General features: G+C 58.6%; 1 protein-coding gene across 1 annotated transcript in view; it reads right to left on the reverse strand.

Moving 5' to 3' along the window:
• The window catches only part of KIRREL3 (kirre like nephrin family adhesion molecule 3), a 512,553-nt gene that overhangs the window by 85,743 nt on the left and 399,903 nt on the right, over positions 1-26,907 (reverse strand). The window contains exon 3 of the mRNA XM_045557855.1: positions 4,189-4,338. Coding sequence (XP_045413811.1) covers positions 4,189-4,338 — 150 coding nt within the window. The remainder of the gene's footprint in view (positions 1-4,188; positions 4,339-26,907) is intronic.

A 26,907-nucleotide genomic window follows, 5' to 3' on the forward strand; every position in this document is an offset into this window, starting at 1 on the left:
CGTGGCTGGTCCCCGCGCTGGCCAGCGGGCCCGGCCCTGCGCACAGCCGAGCAGACGTGCGCCGGGGTGAGAGGGCACAGGGGCGGGGGAGACGCAAGACACAGACCCCTGCCCCCCCCACAGGCGGAGAATCACAGGCACAGAGAGAAGCCAGAGTAAGAGAGGGAAGGAAGGGAAAAGGGGAATATTCGAAAAATGATCAAGAGTGACTTGGGAGAAGTTTTGTTTCGGAACGGACAGGAAGTAGAAATCTGAGCCCACCCTCCAGTGTCTAGCAACCCCGGCCACTGTGAGCCGTGGGCCCTCGTCTAGGCATTCCTGCTGCCCACCCCAAACCCAGGGCCTGACTGAGCACTTAGGAGGTGCTCAGGACACTTAGGAATTTGGGGCCCCTTGTACCGTTGGCGATGAATAATAGATAAATAAAAGTTTGGAAAAGATAAATCATTAATCAGCTTCCCTGCTGCTCTGTAGGGCTGAATATGAACACCAGCTTAAGTCATGCTGGCCGGGCTGGGCAGAAGTTCTCTTTCCCAGGTCTCCGGCTCCAGACCTTCTTAGCTTCTCCCCATCGGACCCACTGTCCATGGGTCCCCTCCCCCACTACTCACAGTGTGGATTTACAGCTGGACCCCCGCGCCCCTGTGCGGGTCCCCTGCTCTCCTCAGAGCCACACTCTGCCCCACCCCTGCCTTCTGCAGGGCCTGGCCGCGCGGTGGGAGAGCTCGGCGTGTGCGTGGGAGTGCGGGGTTGGACATACCTGGCCTTTTAAAGAGAAGAAGAGGGCTTGAGCAAGTGAGAGAGACACAGGAACAAAGACGGGGGGATATGTAAGAGTTCTCCTCCAATATTTCAAAGGCTCTTAGTGTGAGTTAGACGTGTTCATGTAGCTCCCGAGGATGGCACTACACCAACAAGCAGAATTAACATGGGGAAGTACTTTAGAATATTCTTAACTGTTTGAGGTGTTCAACAAGGATCTGGGCTGCCAGAAATAGTAGCGAGGTCCCATCACCGGCTGTATTCGAGCAGGGCTTGGCTGATCCCCCTCGGGGATGGTGCAGAGGCGATTTCCACACTGGATGAAACACTGGACTAGAAGAGCTCAAAGGCCCCTCCCGCCTCCGTAAGCCAAGGGTCTTGCGGGGGTGGGCAGGCCTCCCGGGGCTGGGCTGCAGCAGGGCAGTGGAGGTGGCTGCGGCCCTCTGCCAGCCTTCCTGGCATGCTCTGTGGGGGCTTCCTGTGCAGCTGAGCCCTCCAGGCTCATGTCCTCACAGCTACCACGGTCCTCACTGTGCCATCAGATGGCCCTGCCTCCTCAGCTGTGCTGGCCTGGCCAGCGATGCTCACAGGCCATCAGCTGTCCGCCCCAGAGCACTGCCTCTCCTCCTGCCCACCCCCCTCCCCCCGCGGGGCTCTGGGATGGAGCCCAGGTAAGCTAAGCTGGTGCCCCCAGGGCCGGGCGAGGGGCTGGGAGTGGGTTCTAGTCCAGTCCTCTCTGTGCTGCTGCCGCTGCTCCAGCGTAGCTGGCTCGCAGCCCCCAGCCCCTGTAGCCCAGCCTCCGGATCCCCACGTCCTGTGATCAGTCCCTGGTCCCCTGCAGGCATCCTGGCTGGAGTGTGTGTTTTTGCTGTCTTGCAAGCTATCAGCAGCAGGACTTCACTCTCATGAGCTGCCGAAAACATCAGTGATGGGTTTGTTTGTATTTGCCTAATTAGGCGGGGAGTTGTGATGCTATTCCAAGGACTGGCAGCATCTTTCAAAAACATAGAGTCAGAAGCATAGATTCTGAGGAAGTTCTAGCTCTTTCCACAGTATCACTACTCTCTCCTGGGACTCCCACAGGAGGCAAAAGTATTTAGAGTCTGGGTTCTACAATCAAATTACCTGGGTTCCAACGCCAGCTCTATCATTTCCTGGCTCTGTTGTCTTGGGTGAGTTACTTTAACTTCCTTGTGCCTCAGTTTCCTTATTGGTAAAATGGGGACAATACCACTGCATCATAAGTTTACGGTGAAGATTAAATAGAATAACCTACGTGAAGCGCTAGCACACAGTAAGTAGTCTGTAAAGGCGAACTGCAATTACAACAAGAGAGAATAAGGCAAGGTAGCCGAAGAAGTCTTCCTCTTTCTACAGGAGAGCAGGCAGGTTTCTGGGCCCACTGGGGTTAAGAGTCAGAGTCTCATGCTTTGGGATGGGTTATATAATTGAGTCAACTTCTTTCTCAACTGTGACTTTGTCTACCTGTCAAACAAAGGGGAAAATCCTTCTTTTCCCCTCCAGGTCATTGTAGATTTATGAGATAATGTCTGACAAGTACTTGAGATTTTCAGAAGAAAAATGTTCTATCAGCATGAGGGAGTGTTTTTAGAAATCATTTCCCTTGACTGATTCTCCTGGCCTTGGTGACCAGAAAGGCACTTAGGTCTTCAGCGAGGGTCCCATTCCTGCTAGACTCAGTGGGGCTGCGTGGTTAAAATGGGACAGCACAGGGCTGCAGCAGGCTGGAGCCCCACCACACCGGGCCTGGTTCCCTGCAGGAAAACGTCTGTAGTATCAAGTGCTCCACAAACGCTTGCCGTGTGGAGCTGAGTTCTGTTGTGCTACTTTCTTACCAGGCAAGCCAGTAGCATTTATTGAACATGCAAGTATCTATCAGTATTGCCATGACGCTATTTTTGGGACAAGTGATCAAATATAGGGCATAAACTACTTTTTTGTCAGGAGCCTGTGTTCACGGGCTCTGCACGGAGAGGGCCAACCGAGTCAAGCTGGGCGGGACGCAGAGCCTGGCTCAGGAGAGGCCACTGTCCTTCAGGGCCGAGCAGGCCCCAGTCCTGGATTCCAGGAGCCATTTATGGAACTGGAAGCCAGAGCGTCAATTATCTATGCCACGACGACCACTCTGTGAACGGCCCCTCGTGACCTGGAACTCCTCTTGGCCACTGACCCAAGACCCTGTCCCTGCTTGAAGGCTGAGAACCACTGGCCAGGAAGCCAGACGGCCACCTGACCCAGCACCAGGGCAACGCCGAGCCCACAGCCCCCGGTGCATGAGCGTCGAGCTGGGGACAGTCGTATCGTCTCCCCGTTTCTCTAGGGGAAGGGAGTTCAGAGTCTCTGGAATTGGCTGGTTCCCATAACACTTAAACTTCATGGGAGCGCAGTGTATTTTGGAGATATGCTTGTATATTCTGTCCATGCTCAGCTGGGCTGCAGCATTCAGACCCAGAGACTACTACTGACCACTGGCACAATGTCACAATACATGTTTTTGGCAAGACATAACTCCCATTTTAAAATATTAATTTCCCAAGCCTCACTCGGTTTTCACGTCCTACAGCTCTATGCCATGGGAGAGGCAAAGTTACTTTCTAGCTGAATAATATGTTTCTCTTCTCCTCCACCCTCAGGCATTCCCAAAGCACAGGGCAATGATGCCCAGCTTGTGCCAAGCCTCACAAACACCCGTGTGCCTACTCTCTGCAGGGCAGGAGGGTGACGGCTGACGCGTGACAGGACCATGGGGACCATTCCATTCTTGCTTCTCCTGGGGAGAGGATGGATTGGAGAGGCATCTGTGTGGGCTTACAAGGTCCCCATTCACCACAGTTAACACGAGCCAGTGAGTTGCATGCCAGCCGTCAACAGCCACGGGACCCCCATTCCCCTGGGGCAGCTTTGCTGAACACCAGCCTGGGCGGGCTGAACAAGGTTTGGAGTTTATGTTAGACATGTCCTGTCTTTTCTTTTCTTCCCATCATGTGATGAGCCCTAAGATCGATCAGGTTTCTTTGTGAGTTTTCAGCTTCTTGGCTCACCGGCGGGTGGGAAGCCTGGGAGAGCCAGGTTGTGCTTCTGTCTCCTTAATCATCCTGCCTTGATAAGTGGGGGATACATTTTGGGCCAAGAAACAGGAACACTTGATTTCTGGAAATCAGACTTCATGGGAGTCTTGTTTGACTTTGGAGTAGACTCTCCGGGGCAACGTTACATTTGGTTTGGAACTGACAGCCAGAATGGGGCCTACCTGTAGTTCGTTACTCACAGTCCCAGGAACTCTGGACTCAGGGCTCACCTAGCCTGACTCTGCTCAGGGAGCTGCAGAGAAAGCTGGGGATTTGATCCCCAAACGCCTGGGAAGCTGGGTGCTCCCTAGGGGCAGATGGGTGGGTCGGTACTCACTTGAGAGGTCCCTGCCCACACCCAGGGCCAGGCCGTCTTTGATCCATAGAACGAAGCCATCGTATTCCGGGATGGCGCACAGCAGTGTCACCGGCTGTCCAGATACCACCACCTGGTCCTGGGGCTGCTGGCTGAAGGAGTAGACGTGGCCTAGGAGGGACACAAGCACAGGGTCAGTCACGTGCAGGTGCAGTGGCGGAAGGCCACCCTCCCCTTACGCAAGCAGAGCTGAGGCTGGGGCGGGACAGCAATCTCCCTCAGAACCTGGCTTCCTGCTGGGGTCCGGCGGTGCCTCCCCTCCGGTCCCTGCCCCAGCCCTGTCACCTGCTGTCGGGCCGGCTCCCAACTGCAGCCCCTCTGCTCTTCGACCCCTAACACTTGCGCTGGCCCAGCCATACCCCAGCGTCCCAGGGCCATCACCGCCACCCTTGGGAAGCGCCACTCCCCTTTCACTGAGCAACTGCTGTTCCACCCGCAGCCCAGCGTGTACTTCCACGAGGGCGGGCGCAGCTCAGGGCCTGCCTGCTAAGAGGGCGGGGGGCGGGGAGTGGTGTAGTTTTGGTTAGATCATTCTTTGTTTTAGAGCCTCCCAGATAGGCCTAGGGCCAAATTCGGAGGGGTGGGTGGTGGTCCTGTGGCAGGAGCGGTGGAGGGAGCAGGGGGTCAGGTCCCACCGTGTCCTCCCTGTCCCCTTCTTTCCTGCGGCCTCGTGACACTCGGGAGAAAATCAGCCGCGGACCCCACGCCTCCCAGCCGCAGCTCAAAGCCGGACGGCACGGAGCCGTCGGAGCCACTCGGCTCCCAGCGCCTCCTTGAACACACACACCCGCAGTGCGCCGGGCTCCGGTCTGAGGTTTTAAATATTAGCTTGTTAATATTTTCATCCTCATAACCACCTAAAACTGGTAGGTGCTGCTTTTGTCCCCATTTTCCAGGCGGGGAAATGAGGCATGGGGATGAAGATAGTAGCAGGAGCACCCCCAGCCACTGCGGCGGCCCTCCCGTGGGCATCAGGAGTGCCACTTCTACGGGTTTGGGAAACCGAGGCCTGGGGCGGGGCTGAATTGCCCAGGGAGCTGTCTGGTGGCAGGCGAGGCTGTGAACCCAAGTCTCTCTGGCCCTGAAGACCATGTTCTCGTCCACTGAGCTACGCAGTGTGGGCCCCTCAGCCTGGCCCTGGCGGCAGTTGCTAAAGAAAAGGGGTGACGTGACCCATGCTCCCTCGGAGGCCACAGTGGACAGCAGGACATTGACACTTACTGAGCTTCGGGCCCACAATGCCATCAGCGCTTTACATACCACTTTCTCCTGCAATCCACTTAATTACATTAATACTTTAGGGCGGAAATAGCCTCATTTTACAACACAGAAACCAGGATCAGAGAGGTACAGTAACCTGCCCAAAGTCACACAGCTAATGAGTGGTGGAGCTAGAGTTTGAGCTGGGGTCCCTCTGTGTTCTGGGCCCTCACTCTTTCCCACCCCTGCTCTGTGCAGTCAAAGACCTTACTGCGGCACACTGGACCTGGGGGGCAGCTGCTGCCACCACCTCTCGTCCCCGACCTGGGAGAGTCAGCTACAGAGCTCCTGGATACTGCAGCCCATCCTAGGGACACAAAGCCCTGGGCTCAGACCACACACAGGACGAGCGCTCAGCGGCAGGCGACCTCAGGAAGGGGCACTGGTGCCCAGGGACGGGCCAGGGGAGCTGGAGGGCAGGCGGCCGGGCTGGCCTCCCCCAGGGAGGGAGGCCATCTCAGCAGACAGGAAGGTAGCTGGCCACAGCTGCTGAGATCTTGGCCGAGTCTCATTAGAAATCGGCCTTGAATTCTGGGAGTAGCACTTCTTATTCTGATTTGAGCTTTACAAATTAGATTTCATAGGACATTTTAATCAGCTATGTGTGGTGATTTTTTTCCCTCTCTCTGTCTCTTCAAGTTCTCTGTTGTAATGAGACTGTTTCTGGCACCCAAACAGGAGAGAAAAGGAAGGGAGAGATGAGAGAGGAGAGAGTGGAGGAGTGAAGTGAGCGGGAGGGAAAGAGGGAGGTGGGGGCCGGGGGCCCGCGGACGGGGCAGGACGGGGTGGCAGGGAGGGCTCCTCCCCAGGCTCTTTTCTCCTTCCTCTAACGATGATTTCACAGCTCATTCTTCCATCTCAAAATCTTTCTTGCAAGAAGGACCGAGCCCAGGCAGCCACAGCTGCCAAAGACTGTGCTGTCAGAGGGCGTCAGCAGGTTGTCAGCAGGGAGCTGGCGGGTGTGGTGAGAAGGTCCCCTGAAATGCCATTACCAGGCAGCACCTGCAGTGGGTGGCCGTCCCAGTCCCCCAGTGCTGCTGCCTCTTGGAGGAAGGACGGGAGGAGCGGGTGAGGATGCCTGGGGAGGGGGCACAGGAGGCTCGCGGGGGCCAGGGTGGGCTGGCCTGGCTGGTGCGCTGACGGAGAGGCCACCGTGAGACCAGGCGAGGCAGGATAGCTTCCGGGGGCACAAGCCACTTTGGAGGCCGGCTGAGCCAGGAGAGGGGCAGGCGCCTGGGGTCCCGGAGAGAGGGGGCTGAGCGACGGGGCAGAGCCCATGGGGGTGGGTCTGAGCAGGCCCTCCTGAGGGCCTCTGCCTCACCTTTGCCTGCTGGGACCTGCTTGGCTCTTCTATGCGGAGAATGTGTCTCGGGGGAGAAACGCAGGATAGTTTTGAACAACCACCCAGAAAACATGACTTGCAAATTATTTTTGTAGTGGGGGACAGTTAGTACTCTAATTGACAATTTTCCTTTTCGGTCTAATTTTAATTTTTGCACATTATGTTAAAATTACTTTTTTCTTTAAATCAATGAGATGCTTTTTCTACGGATCTTAAACGGAGTGTTCCTGAGTGTGCAGAGTGGGTCACAGGCTAGGTGAGGGGCGGGGCTGCGCCGTCGTGCCCAGGGGCGCAGGGTGCCAGCCTTGGTCGCTCTGCCGGGCAGAGGACGCTCCTGCCTCCCACGGCCTGTTGGCTGCCACCACTGTCCTCCCTCCGCCAGAGAAGGGGAATGTGGGTGATCCTGGATGGTTTCTGTCACCTCCTGCGCAGAGCCTCAAGGACACGGTGAGCTCCTTGGGGGCGTCCGTTTATCCCGCACACACACCATGGACCCCTGCGGTGGGCGGGTGCTCTGCTGTCTGCGAGAAGCAGGTGGCTGGGCCTGGCCCACCCCACGGGACCCGGCAGCTGTGCTCCCGTCACACCCAGTCCTGCTCCCGGGGTAGACGCCCCCCCAGCCGCGCCTCCCCCCCAGCCGCGCCCCCCCCCCCTCGGCCTCCCCATCCGCCCAGTGATGTGCTCCCAGTGTGGAGCCCGGCAGTCAGTGCCCCTCTCCATGTTTTAGTTTTATTTCTTATTTTTGGGGGATAGGGTCTTGCTCTGTCACCCAGGCTGGAGTGCAGTGGCACCATCACAGCTCACTGTAACCTTGACATCCTGGGGTCAGGGGATCCTCCCACCTCAGCCTCCCCGGTAGCTGGGACTACAGGCGCTTTATTTTTAATCTGTCACCATCGCCGAGCGTGGCCCAACCTCTCTCCCCACCTCTCTCAGCCTCACCTTTTCTTCTCCGTCCCCCCTGCCACCGCACAAGCCCAGCACCTTGTCACCCCAGCCAGGCTCGGCAACAGACGGAGGGCTCTCCTCGCCCCGCCCGTTACACACACTGCCCTGGGTTTTTCTTCTTAAATCACCACTTTTCTTGTGTTTCCTCCCTTTTCGGCGGGTGGAATCTCACGGCTCTCCACTGCCTGCAGGGAACACCCAGCCTCCCAGCCTGGACTGCAAGCTTCTCTGAAATCCGACTTCTCCTCTCCCCAGGTGCTCAACGGCATCGCTGTGTCAGCTGGTCACCGATGTCACCTGCTGTGTCCTCACTGTTTCATCCCCCTGGGGTGCAGCCTCTGCCCCAGGCCTCCCCAAGCAACCACACCCAGCCCCAGCTCTCTTCCCAGACAGCTCCTGTGACCCAGGGCATCTTCGCGATTTCTCCCCTCGTGTTTCCTCCCTTTCATCTCCCTCAATTTCTCCAAGCCCTTATTGAGCACCTACTGTATGTCAGATGCTGGAAAAAGGTGCACTTCCTAGGGGCAGGGCCAGGGCTGTCTTATCCGTCTTGCGTCCCAGTGTCCAGCCGTGTGGGGACGCCGAGTCCCCTCCGTTACCTGAGCCTGTGCGCTGTGGCTTGCCTATTCTAGTTTGTCTCCTGGGATCTGTGGCCGATGTAGGAAAACGGCCGACCAGGCAGACCCTGCGCGGAGCACACTGCGCAGGACAAAGGTGCGGGGCGCAAGGGAAGGGCCAGAGTCTAAAGGCAAAAAAGTAACCAAGTTATTCGCGGGAGACCGCGGAGGCTGGGTCACGTGTAGCCATCGTTACTGATGTTTACACATGAACTGAGGCCCCCAGACACGAAGGACCTGTCTGAGGTCCCGGAGTCAGCTCCCACCCTCGGGCCTGTGGCTGCAACTGTGTCCTCCCACTGTCCCATGTTGGCTGCGGAATAAAGGGTGGCAGACCTGGGTTTTCATTCTCAAGAAAGCAGCCACTGCCCCGACTGGCAGCCGGCTCAGGTCTACAGAGGGTCTTTGGCGTGAAATGTGATTTGTCTGCTCTCCCTGAATTGACAGCCACAGTCTGCGCCCAGCACGGGTCAGCGGCACGAAAGAGAGAGAAGTGATCGTGATTACTGGTAGTGGATATACGTACACGTTATATAGTGTGTTATAACCTTACATATGATAACATTTTTCTTGTTATTAGATTAGCAACAGCTAACTTTCACTGAGTGGCGAGCGCGTCGTAGAGCTCTGCCTGGGCTACGGCATGACCTCTCCTGAGAGTCCTGCAACTCGGGCAGGCCTCAGACCCACGTGGCGGTGCAGCGTGGGCCCGCGCTGCCAGGGGGAGGCGTCAGCCCGGCAGCCGCTCCAGCGCTGTAGCCTCGGGTCCGTACTGGGCCTCGCGCACTCTGCCACGCAGCCCTCAGGCCCTGGACGCTCTCAGAGCCTGCCCTAGACCCCTCACCCCGTGCCCTGGCCAGCGCGGAGGCGTCTCGAGGACAGTCACAAAGGAGGGTGTGCACCATGTCCCTGTGCCGCGGGCACGGTGCTCTGGGGGCCGGGCGGCCGGGCTGGCCAGGGCAGCTTCCCGAGAAGGGGAACACAGGCCTGCAGGTCCTGCCGGTCACCCCGTCCCTGCAAAGAGCCCTCAAGCCCCTCGCCAGGGCCCGGGACGGAGGCAGACAGCGTGGTGGGAACCGTGGGCTCGGGGAGCAGACCGGCCCGGGTTTGGCCCTGGCACCCCACCGAGCCTCCTTCCACCTGTCTGTGACGGGGCGGCGAGGCCACCGCAGGAGGGCGCGGCGGGAGAAGGGGAGAGAGGCTGAGGTGCCGTCCAGGCCGCGTGGCTAGGCCTGCCTGGCAGTGCGCGCCCAGGGCACACCCGCCTCTCTCCCCAGGGCCCTTCCGCTGAGCTCCACCCGGAACGGCAGGTGGCTCTCTACTGACGTGAGGGGGACAAGGGGGGTTTAATCAGTGCCCAGTAACTTATTGAAGAGACAAGTTTTCACTAAAGACGAGAACAGATTCTCCTCTTGGTGGGAGGACCACGGTGTAGCTCCCTGTGTGCTCAGGTGGGGCTGGCCGCTGGCGTGTGCAGTAGGTGAGCACGACGCCACGGGCCATGCCCGCCCCCGTGAGCCAAGCCAGGCTGGGGGGCGAGCTGGACAGAACTGTCCCACTTGGCTGCAGGGGGCGCTGGGCTTGGTGGGGCCAGGGGGTTTCCTGGGCCACCAGGGGCTGCCTTGGTTCCACGTCTGACGGGTACGGAGTCGGCTTCCACGTGCAGAGAAGGCTGAGCGTGTGCGGTGCAGGCCGGTGCCTGGGGCACGTGGGCAGCCAGGTGGCGCCGTGGCCGAGGCAGGGGGCTGGGGGCGGCGTGGCCGGTGGAAGGCAGTGCGGAGCCCTGGCAGCGGCTGCACTCCAGGGAGGTGCAGCCTGGCCTGGGAAGGGCGTTGGGTGGGCCCTGGGGGCTCTGGTTGGGGGGCAGAGCTGGGGGAGCGCCCTCCTGTCAGTGGTGGTCCCAGCCCCACTCGGCCTCAGCGGAGCCGGCCCTGCCAGCAGTCTCCCCAGCCTCTGTGCTGCTCTCAGAAGCCCTGCGCTCAGCGTCTGCCTCCCCAGGGCTGCTCCACGCCGCAAGCTCAAAAGCCCCCGCAAGCGCTCACTCCTGCGTCTGCGCTGGCCCAGGCTCGCCGCCGGGCACACGCTCTCCCCTTGGTCTCTTCTTGGGGACTGGCACGCGGCACACATTAGCACGGAATGAACCGTCACCATCTGGCTCCAGAGGTCCCCACCGACTTCCGGCAAAACATTTAAAGCGCTGAAGACCCTGCTCAGTCGCCAGTGATCTCGGGGAGGGAAGAGGCCTTTTGCTGTGGAAGGCTGGGGCTGCAGGGCAAGTCGTGGGGGAGGGTTGAAGGCTGGGGCTGCAGGGCAAGTCGCTGGGGGGGGGTTGAAGGCTGGGGCTGCAGGGCAAGTCGTGAGGTGGGGGTGTCGAAGGCTGGGGCTGCAGGGCAAGTCGCAGGGGGAGGTGTCGAAGGCTGGGGCTGCAGGGCAAGTCGCTGGGGGGGGGTCGAAGGCTGGGGCTGCAGGGCAAGTCGCGGGGGGGGTGGTCGAAGGCTGGGGCTGCAGGGCAAGTCGCCAGGGGCAAGGTCTTGCGGTGGCTCGCGGGGGCCGTCTGTGGGGCTGACGGAACTGGCCTCCAGCCCCATCCCTTCTGCAGCCAGATCTTTCCTGCTTCTGTTCCTTGTCAACTGCTTCAGATTTTGATCGAACAAATTCCTCTTATTCTTACAGAATGTCGGAAAGCCTCTAGTTTAGAATCCTGGGGATGCCCCGGAGCCTGCGTGGAGACGGGCACTGAACACGCCCGTGTCTCCCTGCAGCCCCCTCGTTCCATCCGTACTCGGAGGGCAGCTCAGAGGCAATGAGGAGATGTGCTCTTTTCCTCCCTTCTCTTGGCCTGGCCACTTTGGCCCGACCTTTGTCCCAGCGGCAGGTTGAGGGTAACCTACGTCTTCAAGGCTAATCCCGGCCAGACCTGAATGGGCACGTGAGGGTCCCCTGGCCGGCCGGGAGTGCGTGCCTTGCGTCCGGGAAGCCCGGTGCCCTGCACACACGCACACGCTCACCCTCATGGCCCTGGTGGGGCCCAGCTGAAACCCTGCCTGCCGCTGCCTGCCCCTGCCTGTCCCTCCCAGGACAGCCACTGAAACTTACTGAGCACCTGTGGATGGTCACGCTTGACTGCAGGTCACCAGACTACCAGGGTAAAGGGGTTGGTCATACAGAGGTCATATAAAGTTCTTTCGGAGTTCAAGAAAGGTCTGCTTCGCACCTGGAGGCTGTGGGGAGGAAATGGGGCAGGCTTCCTGGAGGAGGACTTGTGTGGGGCAGGTGAGGGAGGAGCGATGTCATTCTGGGCTGGGAGAAAACACCGGCAAAGACGACGAGTAGCCCTCAGCTGCCCGCTAGGAACACGTGACCGATGGGCCACCTGCCAGGCCTGCGTCCTGGACACGACAAAGAACACAGGGCAGTCAGGCCTGGGAAGGAACTTTGGCCCTGGCCCTGGCAGTGCCTCAGTTTCCTCATCTGCACAACGGGGATGATGTGCGTACTCGGCGAAGCCACTGTGAGGAGGAGAGGCCTCACACACACAGTCTTGGTGAGGCCACTTCATCACTTCCGGTGGGTCTGCCCTGGGCCTGGCACTAACGCTGGGCCAGGCAGCCCCCGGCACGCAGGGGCCTGGAGCCGGGAACAGAGGTTTTGCAAAGCCGAAGCTGGGCCGGTCAGACACCTGCTTCTCCGCAGGTCGTGCGGGGAGAGCCGAGCGTGGGAGCCCCTGCGGCCCGGCCGCTGCCACCATCCCAGCCGGTCAGCCATGCAGAACGTGCTCAGATGTCACCGTCTGCTCTGTTATTAGGGCCCCACCGAGGAAGGCTCAGGAACACTCACACTGGGGATTTTCATCTTTCATCGCCAGCTTCCTCCCAGCCTAGAGCTCGCAAATTGCCTCTTACGAGATTAAGGGCAACTGCCCCTGTCCTGAGAAGCGAAGGGAAGGAAGGAGGGAGGGAGGGAGCCAGCGCTGCTCTCCTGATGCCAGACGGGGCCAGGCGGGCGAGGCACGAGGCGGCAGGACTCAGATCACACCTGCAAGCCCATGTCTGAACTTCTGCTGTTCTCCTGCTGCTCGGCACTGGGCCTGCTCCTAGCACAGGAGAGTGAGCTTCAGGAAGCTTCCAGAATGCCCTGCCATGGCCTACCCCAGGGAGCAGGAGCGGGGTGATGGGGTATGTTCTGGCCCGCACAGGTTGACTAACTGATAAAGCTGATTTTTTGGGAGGTCCAGGGGCTGCTGCTGAGTGTGCCAGCCCCAGGAGCACCACGCTGGCCTCAGCAGTGCTCAGGGCCAGGCTGGTGTGGGGTCCAGGGAGGGCCTGCTACGTCTTCTGCCGACGAGGGGCTCAGAGCCTGGAGGAAGCCCAAGAAACTGGACAAAAGGCCTTACACAATTAGTGCCAAAGCAAGGCATAGACACAGTCCCAAGGAAGGGCCACAGGAGGGTGGGCCCTGAAATGCCCTGGAGAGTAAGAAAGATGAGGACAGGGGGACTGTCCCCGGGATAGAGAACAGCCATGGCATAGCGTGGCACCCAGGACGTGTGCAGGGAATAAGGGTATTGATGTCACAAGGACTGGGCTCATTCCTGGCACTGCCGTTGAGCTGGCTGGGCAAATTGCTTAGTTTCTCGGAGCTGGTTTCCCTGTCGGGACAGCAATTGCTACTTGTTGGGTGGTTTGTGAGAATGAAATGGGACATTTCGTGTCCCGTGCACAGGGCCCTGCCTGCCCTCCACCATGGCAGCTGTCACTACCTTAGGGACCCGGTAGGATGCGTGCCTGGAGCGTGTGTGTGCAGATGCATTTGGTAGGGTGCAAATCTAGAAAGTCCTGGGGGTCTCACTGTGTGGGCCCTCGGATGCGTGCCAGGAAGTCTGCACTTCATGAGAAGTCAGTGAGGGTTTTTGAACCACGTGCCCAGATCTGAGTTTTGGGAGGATCACAGCGGCGAGAGTGCGGGGGACGGAGGAGGGAATCTGACGACAGGAGACTGGCTGTCGTGAGGCTCAGGCCAGCGCTGCGCCAGTGGAACGAGGAGAACGGATTCGGGAGCCACTTGGAGGTAGCACTGACAGCACTCGGTTGGCGATGAGGGACGCGAAGGCACCAAGGCCCAGCCCCTGGTTGGCAGGGCGGGCTGGGTGGCCGATGGTGGAGCTGTTTGCTGCTCAGGAGGGGAAGCAGGTCCGAGGCGAGGCAGTGAGTTCAGCGTGGATGTGGACGGACAGGGTCCGGGGACGGCTCAGGTGCAGATGTTCGTACGTGGTTGGGTCCATGGGTCTGGCGCTGGGAAGAAGGTATAACTCACAGTGGACACTATGGGCCAGGCAGTAGGAGAAGCGTTTTTTGGTATCCTCTCATTTGGTGTTAACCTGAGAATTCTCCAAATATGCAAAGTTATAGATGTTGATGTGACTATCTAAGAGGGACAAGGTTACTTCAAGCTAGGAGTGTTTGCAGCAGCTGCCTTGGGGGGGACGTCTAACTCCTACCAAGGTTTGCATAGGCTTCGAGCCCTGTCAGGATGGCAAGTGATCATCTAGAACAATCTTCTTCCTTGGGACTGGGATTACAAATATAAACACAGAAGCCAGGAGAACCGGGCAGAGGTGGAAGGTGGGGCCTTGTCTTCATTGTTGGTTTGTCCTAGACCTCTGCCGGGAGAGAGACTTGGAAACATCTTCAACCTCAATATTGCCATTTACAGCCACGGGTCACTTAATTCTGAAACACAGGTGAGGAGAAGCTTGCCAAGATCATGAACGTTCTGGAAGTTGTGCTGGAATTTTGTTTGGGCTTACGTAGGAGAGACAGACCGCTCTGCCCGGGGCTGGAGAAGAGGCAGCAAGTCAGAGGGCGTGTTCTCCCGGCCCTGTTCCCGGGCAGCCTGCGCTTCTCCCAGCCCCACACCTCCCTCCCAGAACGCGCGGTCCACCAAGCTTGTTCCAGACAGCCGGATCTTTAATGAAGAGCAGTCCGGCTGGCCGAGCCCAGAGTCACCATAAATCCTTTGCCTACTGATTACCAGCCTCCCGGCCAGCGAGAGCCTGCACGGTGCTCATTAGTGGCAGGGAGAGAGACTCCTCCATCGACCCAGCCGAGGCCTGGATGCCAGGAAGACAGTGACAAGAGCCGCTGGAAATACTGACTCCCGGTGTCTGTGAGGAGCCCGTCCATGCCGCCTGAGGTCACCTGCAGGGCCACCGGAGACAGGACGGGCAGTGCAGAGGGAGTGTGTGGTGGCGGGGAGGGTGGAGAAGGGAGACACTTGGTAGCCCATGCAGCACAAACCCTGGCTGTGGCCTCAGGCCTGCTGCTGCTGTCTCCGGGCCGCGGCTACGTCCCTGTCCTTCTCCGAGTCGCAGGCTCCCCTGTCCTCAAGTTTGGGATGTGCACCCACTGTGCAGGCAGGGGAAGCGGAGGAGCAGCAGGGGAGGAAGAAAGCGGTGCTGAAGGGCAGGGATGGAACTGCGCCAGCAGCCTGAGAGGGAGCTGCAGCCTGGGCTGCGGGCAGGGGAGCTCCCACAGCCCCTCTTGGCGGGCATCAGCGCGGGGACTGCCGGGAGAGGCTGGGCTGGGCACAGACTGGCTGACCCCAAGGTGCCCAGCGGCTCTCGCTCCCTTTTCTAACGACTACATGAAGGGACACGCGAAGCTTTGCCCTTGCTGGGGGCACCTGGGCCCGGAAGGTACTGGTTTGGTGCCACCTCTGCCCTCTCTTAGCTGTGTGCCCTTGGGCCTGACTCTCCCCTTCTCCAAGGTGCAGGTTCCTCACCTGTAAAACTCAGAGTGTCGGCCGCTTCTCCCAACCCTAATGCTCTGTTTTCTAATGCACCCAAAGTGCATTTTGGGGGTTCCTAAGACTGAAAATAATAAAACCAAGGTACAAGAAAGTAAAAGCAAATTTTTCAGGGACACTTGGTCTGTTTGGGAAGATCCATGTCTCAAGCATCATTTGAAAAAAAATAAATAATAATTTTATGCTGCTATAGTCCTTGCCCATCAGAAATGGTTCAAAACTTTCATGTGCATGACACTTCACCTGGGAAGCTCACTTAAAAAATAGTTTCCTGGGCTCCAACCCAGAGATTCTGGGGCAGTGGGTCCGAGCTGGGCCGAGGAATCTGCGTTTTAATGGCTTTCCCCGTCACTGCTGCACGTGCACAAGGCACCGGCTCGGGCCGGCTTCCGCCTGGCTGTGGCTCTGCCACTGTGGGCCTCGACCAAGCCTCTGCCTCTCTCTCCGCGTGTGCCTTGGTGTTCCCAGCTGCACAGTGATGGCACTGGGGGAGGTCAGTATTTTCACACCCCTTTAAGTTCATGTAAGCCTTTTGTCTCGTGGGGAACCCCGATGTATAAAATGAGTGGGGGCGGAGCGAAGGGAGCACTGGCGGGACTGAGTCCTGCCTCTGCAGTGGACCCGCGGTCCCTTGCGCAATGCTCAAGGATCCCGAAGGCCCATGCAGTCCTCACGGGCTCCACGTCCCCTGGGGAGCAACGCGGCTACCTCCCACGGACAGGCCCCGGCCCGGTGTGCACAGTGTGCCCGAGGCAGCTGGCCTTTAGCACCAGGCACTTGCCTCCCTTGCCGGCCCGCACGGAGCATCACAGCCCAGACCCGGAGCTGTGCCCAGTGGGAAGTGGATCGGCTCAGGGCAAAACCCCGATTTCTCCCCTCTTAGAGACCAAACACAATCGACTCTTACGTCTTTGTTAATGGAGAGGAGCAAGGGTGTGAATAATCCAAAACGACGGGCAATCCAAAATAGTGAATAATCCTAAGTGATATTTATTTTTGACTTTGGAATGGATTTTGATGTTCACGTTTGAATATGGATGTGTTTGATGTTCCGGGAATTTTTAATACTTAAAAAAGCCCCACAACCCAGTGAAAGGGTCCCCTCCCTGTCTGCTGCTCAGTGGGTGGAGACTGGCCCAAAGCTCCAGGGGCGAAACCCCACCGTCCCCAGCTGCTGTCTGATGGCTCAAGCACTCCCTAGGGGGGGATGGGGACGTTAACAGATTTTGCCTTTAAAAGGATTTCCATTCCCTTTGGGCCTCACGCAAACAGGAGCAAAATAAGAAGCCATGAAATGTTAACAGAGGACTTGATTAAATAAACTTGGTGATAGCATTTGCCAGGAATGGGGACAATTTGCCAACAGATAATTGAGAGCTGGGTATATATGTGTCCTAATTAAAAAAGTGATTCTTCTTCTCATTGCCCTGGGACCGTGGGCCTGGTCTTCGGGTTGGCTCTGGATACTAACCACAACTAACTCTTACACAGAGCACTTGGCCCACATGATCTTACTTAATCCACCCTCACAACGGCCCGTGGGGAAGGCTGTGTCATCAGTCCCCATGTGGACACTTGAATGCCATGGATGTCCCCTCCCAATCTAGCTCTCTCCCCCACTCTGCTCTTCTGTCACCAGGAAACAGGGGCCCTTGCGAGGACTCGGATCATTTGCACCAACACCAAGAGTGCAGTGTCAAAGAAAGCGAAACAGAACCCACCTGCGGTTACTGCCCTGCCTTTCGGACTGCGTGAAGCGGAAACGTCTATAAGGAGAGATCCCACCACGAGGGAGTGTGCAGGCGGGGGCCGGGGCCAGGAGGGGAGGGGGCTTCTCTCCAGGAGACTCAGGCTGGGTCCCTGAGCCCAGGAATCTCAGAGGATGAGCTGGTGACAGGGAGGATGAGAGCAGCGGGGACAGAGCTCCTTCGAAGCAGAAGTAGCCCCGGCGCCAGGCCGGCCACTTCCACACGGACAATCCGGAGAGGCAGACTCTTTCCCATGCACAGCCACAGTGTGCGGGAGACCCAGATTCCATGTGACTCCAGCTGTGGCCTTTGTTTACACAGCAGTACCAGCCCAGCAAAGGGTGTTTGATCTGTGGGGTCTCCTCTCCAGAGAGCAGAGACCGACTACTGTGTCCCCTGACTGCCCCAGCTGTGCTGCAAACACAGATACGTGCCCACAGGGCACAGCCCCTGCCCCACCCGAGGACCAGAGAAAGCTCTGTTGGTCCCACGGTGCCCTTGGGCTGAGGTCAGACCAGCCGCAGCAGCGGCGCCGTAGGGCTAGAGCGGTCTGCACCCAGGCCGCTGTGGCTCTGCCCCCGCACCCCCGCCCAGAGCTGCTGCTAGGGCTGCTCTACAGCAGCAGCTCTCCCTGCTGCTCAGTCTGGGCGCGGTGAGTGACGACTTCCATTCCCTGCCCCGTGGGAGCCGCGGCCCCTGCAGCAGCCCCTGCACAGCTGAGCCTCTTATTTGCTGTGAGACAACCCAGGGAGGACCAGCTGGTGCCTGGCTGGGCCCTTCTGCTGGGGCAGCAAATGGGAGCGATCTTGAGAGATATGGCCCCATTCCTGCCTGTCCCCCACCCCAGGACATCTTTGTTTTCTAGCCTGGAGTGCCCTGGAGACAGCAGCAGCCCCATGATCGGAGAGTTACTCACGGCTTCCCTGGAGAGAACCGAGCAGCTTTCAAGCCGCCTCCCCTAAATGCAGCAATATTTGGTAACACTTGGCGTCTTGGGGAGAGAATTCATGTCTGTAATTAGTTACTGTATATCACCGTTAGTACTCTGCTCAGAATTTACTGGGCAAATACCGTTTAACTGCACAATAACCACAGGTCCGTGCTGCTTATTGGGTAATTTACTGAGGCTGGGAGACGGGGCAGGAGGGACTCCGAGCAGGAGGTATTGCAACCCCTGAATCAGACTTTATGAGTTCGAGTTTGGCAGGGAGACAGCCGCCTGTAGCCAGCTCTCCTCGCTTTGTTTTGCAGAGTTGGCTGGCAGACTGCTTCCTCCTCTCCATTTATTGCAGGGGGAGAGGTCTGGGACTGGGGTTGGGGGCTGCCCGGGGCTACCTGGGGCCTTTTGATAGAGGGTCTTTGGCAGAGTCTGCAGCAGGAGCCCAGGCTCAGTGTCTGGGAGGCTCCATCCAGCCCTGCCATTCACTCCCTCCACGGGCCTTTCTGTACCTGGGCCAGTGGTGGCAGTGCAGGGGCTGTCCTTGGCTGGCAGCACCAGGGTAATCACTGAAGCCCTTTCTTCTCTCGCAAGTGCAGTGTTGCTTGGGAAGCGGCCATTCCTGGACGCTTGGCCGGCGTTCCCGGCCTTAATCTGCTTGAGCAAAGTCTGTCTTTGTTTGGCCTTGCGCCGTCTGTACTCCTCTAACCCATTTAGGCCACAGAGAGGGAGAGAGACACAATAATGAAAAACTCAAGTACAACACTGCCTTACGCAATCTAATAAATTACTCGGTACCTGGCTGCCAGCTCAGACTAAGCCCAATATTGCCTGCAGTAATTATTTGGATCAAACGCAGTTTATCTGTTCCATATTTGTGCTTCTGTGCTCAGTGGTAACTTATAAACGTCATTGTGGTGTTTATTTGTTATAATGAAACTTAATGGCCTCGGAAGCCAGGAGCAGAGCTGGTGGGGCGGCAGGTTTAGAACAATCTCTTCATCGCTGGAGAAGGAATGAGCCAAGGTAACTCGCAACTGCCCTACAGAGAGGAGATTTGCAGGGATGGTGGGTCCTCATGCTGTGTGGTGGACGCGGAGAGCCAGGAGCCTTAGAGACATCCTCCGGAGCAGGAGTCTCGGCTGGCTGTCGCCCGGCACCGCCTGCCTGCCCTCTCTGTCTTCTAAGGGCTTTTCAGGGGTGTCAGGTGTTCAGTCTTCCCATTGCCTGATGACTAGCCCTGATAAGAGACGAATGGGGTGGAGACGAGGACCCCAGGGTGACCGCATGGGGTGGAGACGAGGAACCCAGGGTGACCGCATGGGGTGGAGACGAGGACCCCAGGGCGACCGCATTACGGAGCACAGGTTGGCAGGGAGTGGCGTGCAGAGAGTGGGGGATGGAAAACGAAGGAGGGTGCCCTCGGGCCCAAAGAGAGGATGGCCAGGGCCTCCTTCCTGGATCAGGACGGGGCACTGGTGGCAGGAAGCACAAGGTGTGCGGAACAGGAGGAGTCGGCAGGGGTGGCAGGGCAGGCGTCCCCCGGGCTCTACAGGGGCCCGAGAGCGAGGAGGGGCCTTGAACGCAGAGCTCAGGTTGGGGCTTCACGCAGCCCTGGGCGCTGCCATCCACCGGCCGTGTGGCGTGGGCGAGTTATTTCTCTTTCCTGAGTTTCACTTGCTTGTGTGAAAGTGTGAGTGATAACTGGGACCTCTTGGGACTGTGGTGACGGCTAAACGCAGCGATGTGTCCACAGAGGCGCGCACGGTGCCCGGCTCCCAGCGCAGGACACAGTGAGAGGCACGCAGCCGATGCTCCATAAATGTGAATAAACGAATAATAACACTTCCCACTGTGTCCAAACAGCTGAGCTTGGAGTTGGACCTCACAATTGTTTAGCGTTGATCTTCTTATCCTCATTTTACAGGGTGGCATGGAGGCCCAGGGGTGACAGTAACTTGCCCAGGACTGCTCGTCTGCAGAGTGGCATTCGTTCTCCCCCCCAGGGCAGGGTCCCCCACGGTGCACACCGGACAGCCCCGTGTGCGCTGGGAGGCCGAGCTCGCCCCTCCTGGCCAGCTGCCCGCCCCCTGGAGAGCAGGCCCAGAGCCTGCGCTGCCTCCCAGAGGCAGAGCGAGGGGCCCTTCCTGTCCATGTCATCGCAGACTGCGTTCCCTCACGTGCTGCTCCTCCTCGCCCCCAGTGACGCGCTCAGACAGGCTCCCCCCCACCCCAAACAGGAGTGAAGATTGCTGGGCACTGTCCTTTCTCCCACCAGCCCACCCCTCCTACAGCGCCTCCTCTCTGCTGCCGGCACAGACGGGACTGACTTGGGGGTGTCAACGCGCAACACTGGTAACGACGCCTCGCAGCTTACGGTACTTTACGGTTTCTCAAAGCGCCTGCACGGCCACGGCGCGTATGTTAGCCTTACAACAAGCGCGAGGAGGAAAGAGGGGTGGCATTGTGAGTACAACCATCTTGCAGATGTGAAAATACAGGTCAAGAGAGATCAAGTCTCATACCTAGTCAGGAACAAAACTAGTTTTTAAAACCTTTATTTACTTATTTTTTGTTTTGTTTTGACTCACAGTGAAATGTTCTCTGGGAAACTGTGTTTGCTTCATGCAAATAAGCAGTGGCACCCGCCTTGCAGAGTGCCACTCACATCGCACCTTACAGTTTATAACGCCTGTTTGTCCATGTTATAATACTTTGCTGGCCCCAGCGAGGCAGGTATGATTTATTCTTGTTTAACAAAGCTCACACAACTAGTCAGTGGCAGATCTGGGCCTCAAACCATTATTTCCCAAAGTGGATTCCAGGGAACACCCGTCCTGACACATGCTACAGGAAAAATGTTTTGTGGTCCCACGAGTTTGGGAAACTCTGTGAAGCATATCCCCCTTTTGGCAGTTCACTGTGCCCTTTGAAATTAATAGTAAAGTCTTGAGAAGTTCAGCCAGAGAGAGCCTTGTTTAATCGGGTCTCACCAGCGTCTCCCACCCAGTGTAACCGTGCAGGCTGCATTCCACGCAAAACCTCCACGCAGCAGAAGCGCCGCTCCTGGGCAGCGTGTGTGCGACCCTCCTCCCCCGCGTGCTCCGAGGCAGAGGCGAGGACGGGGCGGGGACGGGGTAGGAGGTGCGCTTCTGGGCACCAGCACAGCTGGAGCGTCCCCTCCCCAGGCTGCCTCCTCTCCCCTCCCCAGGCAGTCAAGTGCAGACAGTTCTCCAACGTCAGCACAGTCAGCCAGCCTGTATCTGGGGCAGGGTCAGAGGGGACATGGGGCTGGCCGAGTGTGGGCCCGTGGGCAGCGCACGGGAGGGCAATGCAGGGACAGCAGTTCCCGGCCATGGGGAGGAATCCACGGGCACACACAGTAGGTGCTCAGTCTCGTCGGCCCTCGGTGGGGATGGGGGCTCACCGCCCTCCTCGCCCTGACACTCGAGGCTTCCCAGGCAGGTGCCAGCCAGAAGACTGGCGTTTGGCTCGCAGCTTTACCACGTGGGGCGGCTGTGTGCCTTCAGGTAGGCGACTTAATCTCTCTGAGCCTCAGTTTCCTCATCCTCAAAATGGGGATAACGTTACCTCCCTTGTGACGTGGTGAAGATTCAATGGCCTAAGTGTGTAAAAGTGCCTCCCTCGTCCCCGCCGTTGCAGCTGAGCTTCATCCCTTTCTCCTGCTTTGTCCAGGTCTCCCCGTCAGAGCAGTGGCTTTCCCTGCTCCGTGTGAGCACGCCGTCTGTGTGTCTCTCCAGCTCTCCCCGCTCCCGGCCTCCCGCCACTTCATCATACGCCCGTCTGCCCACCGACCCGAGTCTCCGCGGGCTGTCGCTGCCTCTGCCGGTGCCGCCTGTGCCCGTGGCCTGGCCGTGACGGCGTCTGCAGGCCGACTTCCCGCTCAGTGCCCGCGCTGCTCCCGAGGGCCACTGCGCCTCACACACAGCAGGCCCCGCGCTGGCAGTCAGCGCCCCCCCAAGCAGCCTGCCCCCCACTCCCCACGGGAGCAGGTGTGCAGACACCCCACGCTGCAGCCGGCCCACCGCCCTTCTCAGAGCTTCCCTCTAGGACTGGTTCCAGCCGCCCGCAGTTGCAGGCGTGATGTCGGCTTTCCGTGTCGATTTCTGCCCCTCGTCCTGGCGCCTCTGCACCTCCCCGATGAACTTTTACTCCGAGTCCTTGCCTAGGGTCTGCCAAGCCGGGGACCGAGACTCGGTAAGGGCATCCCCCAAGTGTTACTCGGCTCCGCATTCCCCCGGCACCGGGCACACGGTAGGTGCTGGCAGATCTTGGAATCAGACAGAGATGAGCCGCGGGAACAGACGCTGGTGACTGTCAGTCACCGCGGTGATGGCCGCAGGCCGGCCCAGGGGGCCGAGCCCCTTCCACAGCCCGCTCTCACCTCCGTGCTTGCCCCATCTGGTCCTGGGCCAAAGCTTGGCGAGGCAGTCGAGGTCCAGCGTCCTTCCTCGCTGGGGGGGGGTGGGGGGGGTGTTTTGAGACCCTCCGCTGAATAACGGTTGCGAGGTGCTGCTCTTCAGAACTAAGAGTAGGGGTTATTCCCGGTGCGCTGCACTTGGAGGTGGGGCTGCTACGTCGCTCCATCTATCCCACACTCGGTACGCAGTTACTGAAGCTGCCACCGTGTCCCACATTCCACAGGCCATTATGTGTGTTTCAAACCATTATACAAATGGACTTGATTTGGCACTTCTGAATGTCGTTAAACTCCTCCCATACCAGTAACAACACAGTTTCCATAGAAACGAATACATCTCAGAAGGGCCGGCACAGGGAAGAAAGCAGATGGAATGGGGCAAACGCACCCGGGTTTCTACTTCCAGGGGCTGGGCCGGCGCTGTGCCGTGAGCGCTCTGCAGGGTGGGGGCGCTCCCTGTCCGTGATACAAGCCCTGGGTGGTCCCCTCAACCTGAGCCTGCTCACCCGGCGCACAGCGCTGAACCGGACAGTGCCGCGGGCCGCTAGGCGTCCTCGTGCACTCCCACTACTCCGGCCTTCCTTCAGGCTGCGGCGAGGGCTGGAGGGAGGGTCTCAGCCCTTGATGAATCTGGTGATGAAGCCTTTGAGGCTGGCTGAGGACGGAGGGCAGGAGAGGCACAGGGAAGAAGGGAGGCCTCCCCAGAGTGCAGCTGGCATCACAGAGACCCCTGGACTAGGCCCCTTGTCATCAGGGCACCAGAACGGCAGAGCTGCAGACTCTTGGGGCTGAAGGGCGCTGTGTTTGGAACCGCTTTATGAGAGCTGCCCAGGGCCTTGGCAGGCAGCGAGTTTCCTGTCTTTGGAGGGATCTAAGCCTGGGTTACGAGGCCTCTTAAAACAAAAATAGCTCACAGGGCTCAGCTAAATATCGCTTTCTCCAGGAGGCCATCCTGGACACTGCCCCCTGGCCTACAGTCTGGTTGGGTTCTTCTCTGTTCCCACAGCCCCTGGTATTACTGCCTGGGCACTGCTGCTGCCACACTGCACTGTAATTGCCTACGTGTTTGTCTCCCTACTCCAGCCCTGTGGCATCCTGGGAGGCAGGGACAGTGTCGGTACCTGCCGAGGGCACGGCCCGCACAGTGCCAGGCACAGAGTAGGCACGGGATACGTAGCTGGTGAAGAAACGATTCCGTAACGTCACAACGGTCAGAGTCTTTACGTATATTGGTACTTGGCAGGGATACTGAGCCATCAGAGGGGGTGGACTACACGACCTTTGGTCCCTTCTGGCTTCAGGAATCTATAATGACATGGTTCTAAGCCTGCCCTGACTATACTTGGGATTTGACTCTAGCTTTCTCCTACTCCCAGCCACTATGCTTAACCATTAAGAATACTAGACACAATGCTAAAAAGAAAAACCAGAACCAAAACATCTGGGTATAAGACATATCGAATCTCCCAAGTGGAGTGCCAAATGGAGAGTAACATTCCCGGGGACCAAAACTACCGCCTGCTGCCTGTGCTACTCTGGACAAGTCACATCCCCTTCCCTGAGTCTCGATGTCTCTTCTCCAGGTGATTGTCAGTGTTTCTTCCAATGTCTGTGATTGTCAGATCACCCAGTCCCAGCATCTTGGAGCCACCGGCCAGGGAAGAGAAGGTCACTTTCCTTCCTTTGCTGTCAATGTCCACTCTGTGCAAATACTGTGCTAGGCTGCTGGGATATACCGGAGACTAAACAGAGCCTACTGACTGCTGGGGAGACAGGGACTAGTTAAATAATTGCAATATGATCTTACATGTGCAAACTGAGCTAAGCTGGGAAGGGTGTGGATATGGTTGTATGAAGAGCATATACCAGGAACTTGATCCGCGCTGTGGAGGGTGGGTCAGGAGAGGCTTTGCTGGAGAAGAGACTTGAGCTGCAGTTTGAAGGATGAGCAGGACGCGGCATGGGAAGGGATTGGGGATGGGGTGTGGTGAGCGTGGCCAGCACCCCGAGAGGAGGGAGCAGGTAGACAAGGCCCCTTGGCCGTGGGAGCATGCCCTGTTGGAGGAGCAGCGGGAAGGCCACCTGGCTGCAGTGCGGAGTGTTAAGGGGGAAGGTGAGGACAGCAGGTAGGTAGGAGCCAGAGCACAAGGAGCTTTGCAAAACGTGCTGAGGATTCCGGTGTCTTTCCTAAAACCAACTGAAAGCCATTGAAATATTTTCAAGAGGAACATGTCAGGATCAGATTTGTATTTTGAAACACGGTTCTGGCCGAAGTGCGGAAAACGAACCTGGTGGGGCGAGGGGGACGTCATACGTGTAGGAAGCCAGAGAACAGAGCCCTGCTGCGGCCCAGGCCGGAGTGCTGGGGCACAGGGGCTAGCACGGTGGCTGTGAGAGGGGGAGAGGGAGCCGAGGTAAAATCCCTAGGACTTGGTGAGGGTTGGATATGGGTGCGAGGGAAAGGGAAGTTTGAAAAGGAGCCTGGCAGGGTCTGCAGCCAAGGAGGCCCCTGGCCTGAAATAAGCAGAGGGCTCCTGGTGGGAACGGTGGCCGGAGGAACAGGCCTGGGAAAAAGCTCCGGAGTCCTCCATTGGATTGTGGCAGGAGAGTGGAAACAGTGGTTCTCTTGTTCCAAGACATCGAGTGAATTAAGTAACAATCAGAAAGCACCCTGGAAATCTGAGTCTTGCCATAAATAATAAACAGGGACATTATACAAATATTGGGCTTTGCAGCCCCAGTGGAAGAAAACACATCAGTAAGAAAAATGAAATAAGAAAAACGCACCCCACGGCCCCAACTAACAAAATGACAGTACTAGCCACCGTGCCGGGGGCTGGGCAGACAGTGGAGGGATGGTCTCAGGAGAGAGACGGTGGGCCCTTAGCACGAGCCAGGCTGTGCACCTGTGCGGTCAGGGTGAGAGGAGCTGCCTGCGTCAGCTCCGTGCTTCCCTGGGCAGGTCCCTGGGGCAAGGGCCCAGGCCGCCCTAACCCTGCTTCCCCTCCGCCCGGCCACCCGGTGTGCAGCTGCTATGGCCTGAGTTCACTCTCCGAGGACAGACGGAGAGAGAAACCGGGATCTGCCTTCGGAGGCTGCCAAGCAAAGCCAGTCGGCAGACTCCAGCGCTGGTTCCCTGGTGACCACGGCATTTAAAGTACGGGAGGGGTGGTGAGAACAGGGTGCAGGGCGGGTGCTGAGAGCCAAGATAGAGCCTCATGGGTGATAGTCTCATATACTATTCCATTTTGTGCACGAGAGGGTTGAAATCCAGGCGTTCTGGGACTTGCTCACAGGGCTGGTGCCTTGCTCGGCCGTGCCCCTCCCCTGACGCCTCCGGCCTGCGGCACAACCCTCTGTCTCATCCACTCTGTTAGGGACGGGCAGGGAGCAGTGGAGGCTGCAGACTCTTTCCTGCAGCCTGGGGCTGGCGTTGCAGAAGGAGAGAGCAGGCTCCCCGCCGTGACACGCAGTTTCAGAGCTGTCCACGCCGGATCCCCTCAGGGCTCCGCCTGCCCTGCCAGGCTGGGAGGAAGGACGTGCCCTGTGGGGCACTGGCACACAGAGCCCGCGGGGACCGGGTGCCACCGGCGGGGCACCAGGCAGGGGCCCCTGAAGGGCAGCCATCTGTGGAGCCGGCTGTCTCCTTCTGGGGAGCTCTCGCCCCTTCCGAGGGGGCCCAGAAGTCCCCCGCGCGCAGAAGCCGCCCCTGCTGGTCACCGGCAGGTGTTTTGTGCCGGGAACACGAAAGGGGCCGCGGCGGAGGCATTTCTGTTCTCCCTTCGCTGAGCTGAGAGAAGCAGCTCGTCACTGCGATTCTGAAGGTCCAGGGGGACCCCAGGTCCCGGAAAACGGCCCCTGCCCTGATGGGCAGCCTGAGAGCACCTGGTGGAGGGAGGGGACCCCTGTGCAGGCCCACCGTGGCCTCCAGGGGTCGGCCAGAGGGGAGGTCAAGCCCTGACCGCCTCCCTCTCCTCCTCTAACACCTTCTCAAGAGTCCTACGGCCTAGTTTGCCCGTCCCTTAGGAGCGTCTTCTCTGCCCTCCTCCCTCGCTCCAGGTCGCCCCTGATTTTCTCCCACGTCAACTCATGTCCCTGTGTTCTGCCCTCTCTTCTCCTTGTCCCTCTGTCTTCCCAGCCACCCTAAAAGCCCAGACCAAGCTGACACGCCAGGGGCCTCCCCTCCGTTTGTGGCCTCGGCCTGCCCCAGAGTTCCAAGGGCCCTGGGTGTGCAAAGCCCCAGGCTGTGTGTGGTCCTCGCTCTCCAGCCACTGCCTGTGGCCCTAGGCAGGTCGCTCAATGCTCCTGGGCCGTGCTGGCTGAGCTGGGTGCCCTGTCATCTCTAGGGTTGTTTGCAGTTCTAACGAGAGCTTTCTGAGAGGCAGGCACAGCCCCTGTTCTGACACCATGTGGCAGCTTTCTGTCCTGGCCAGGAATAGGCTCAGCTCTGGGCAAGCAAGGCGCATCGAGAAGGTGAGTGGTCCTGGGATCCCCAAGAGAGGGGAGAGCCGGGAAAGGAGGGAAGGGTGTGTGTGTGTGTGTGTGTGTGTGTGTGTGTGTGTGTGTGTGTGTGCATGCTTGCA

This window comes from Lemur catta, chromosome 7 (assembly GCF_020740605.2).
Source record: "Lemur catta isolate mLemCat1 chromosome 7, mLemCat1.pri, whole genome shotgun sequence".
In the NCBI taxonomy this organism is placed as follows: domain Eukaryota; kingdom Metazoa; phylum Chordata; class Mammalia; order Primates; family Lemuridae; genus Lemur; species Lemur catta.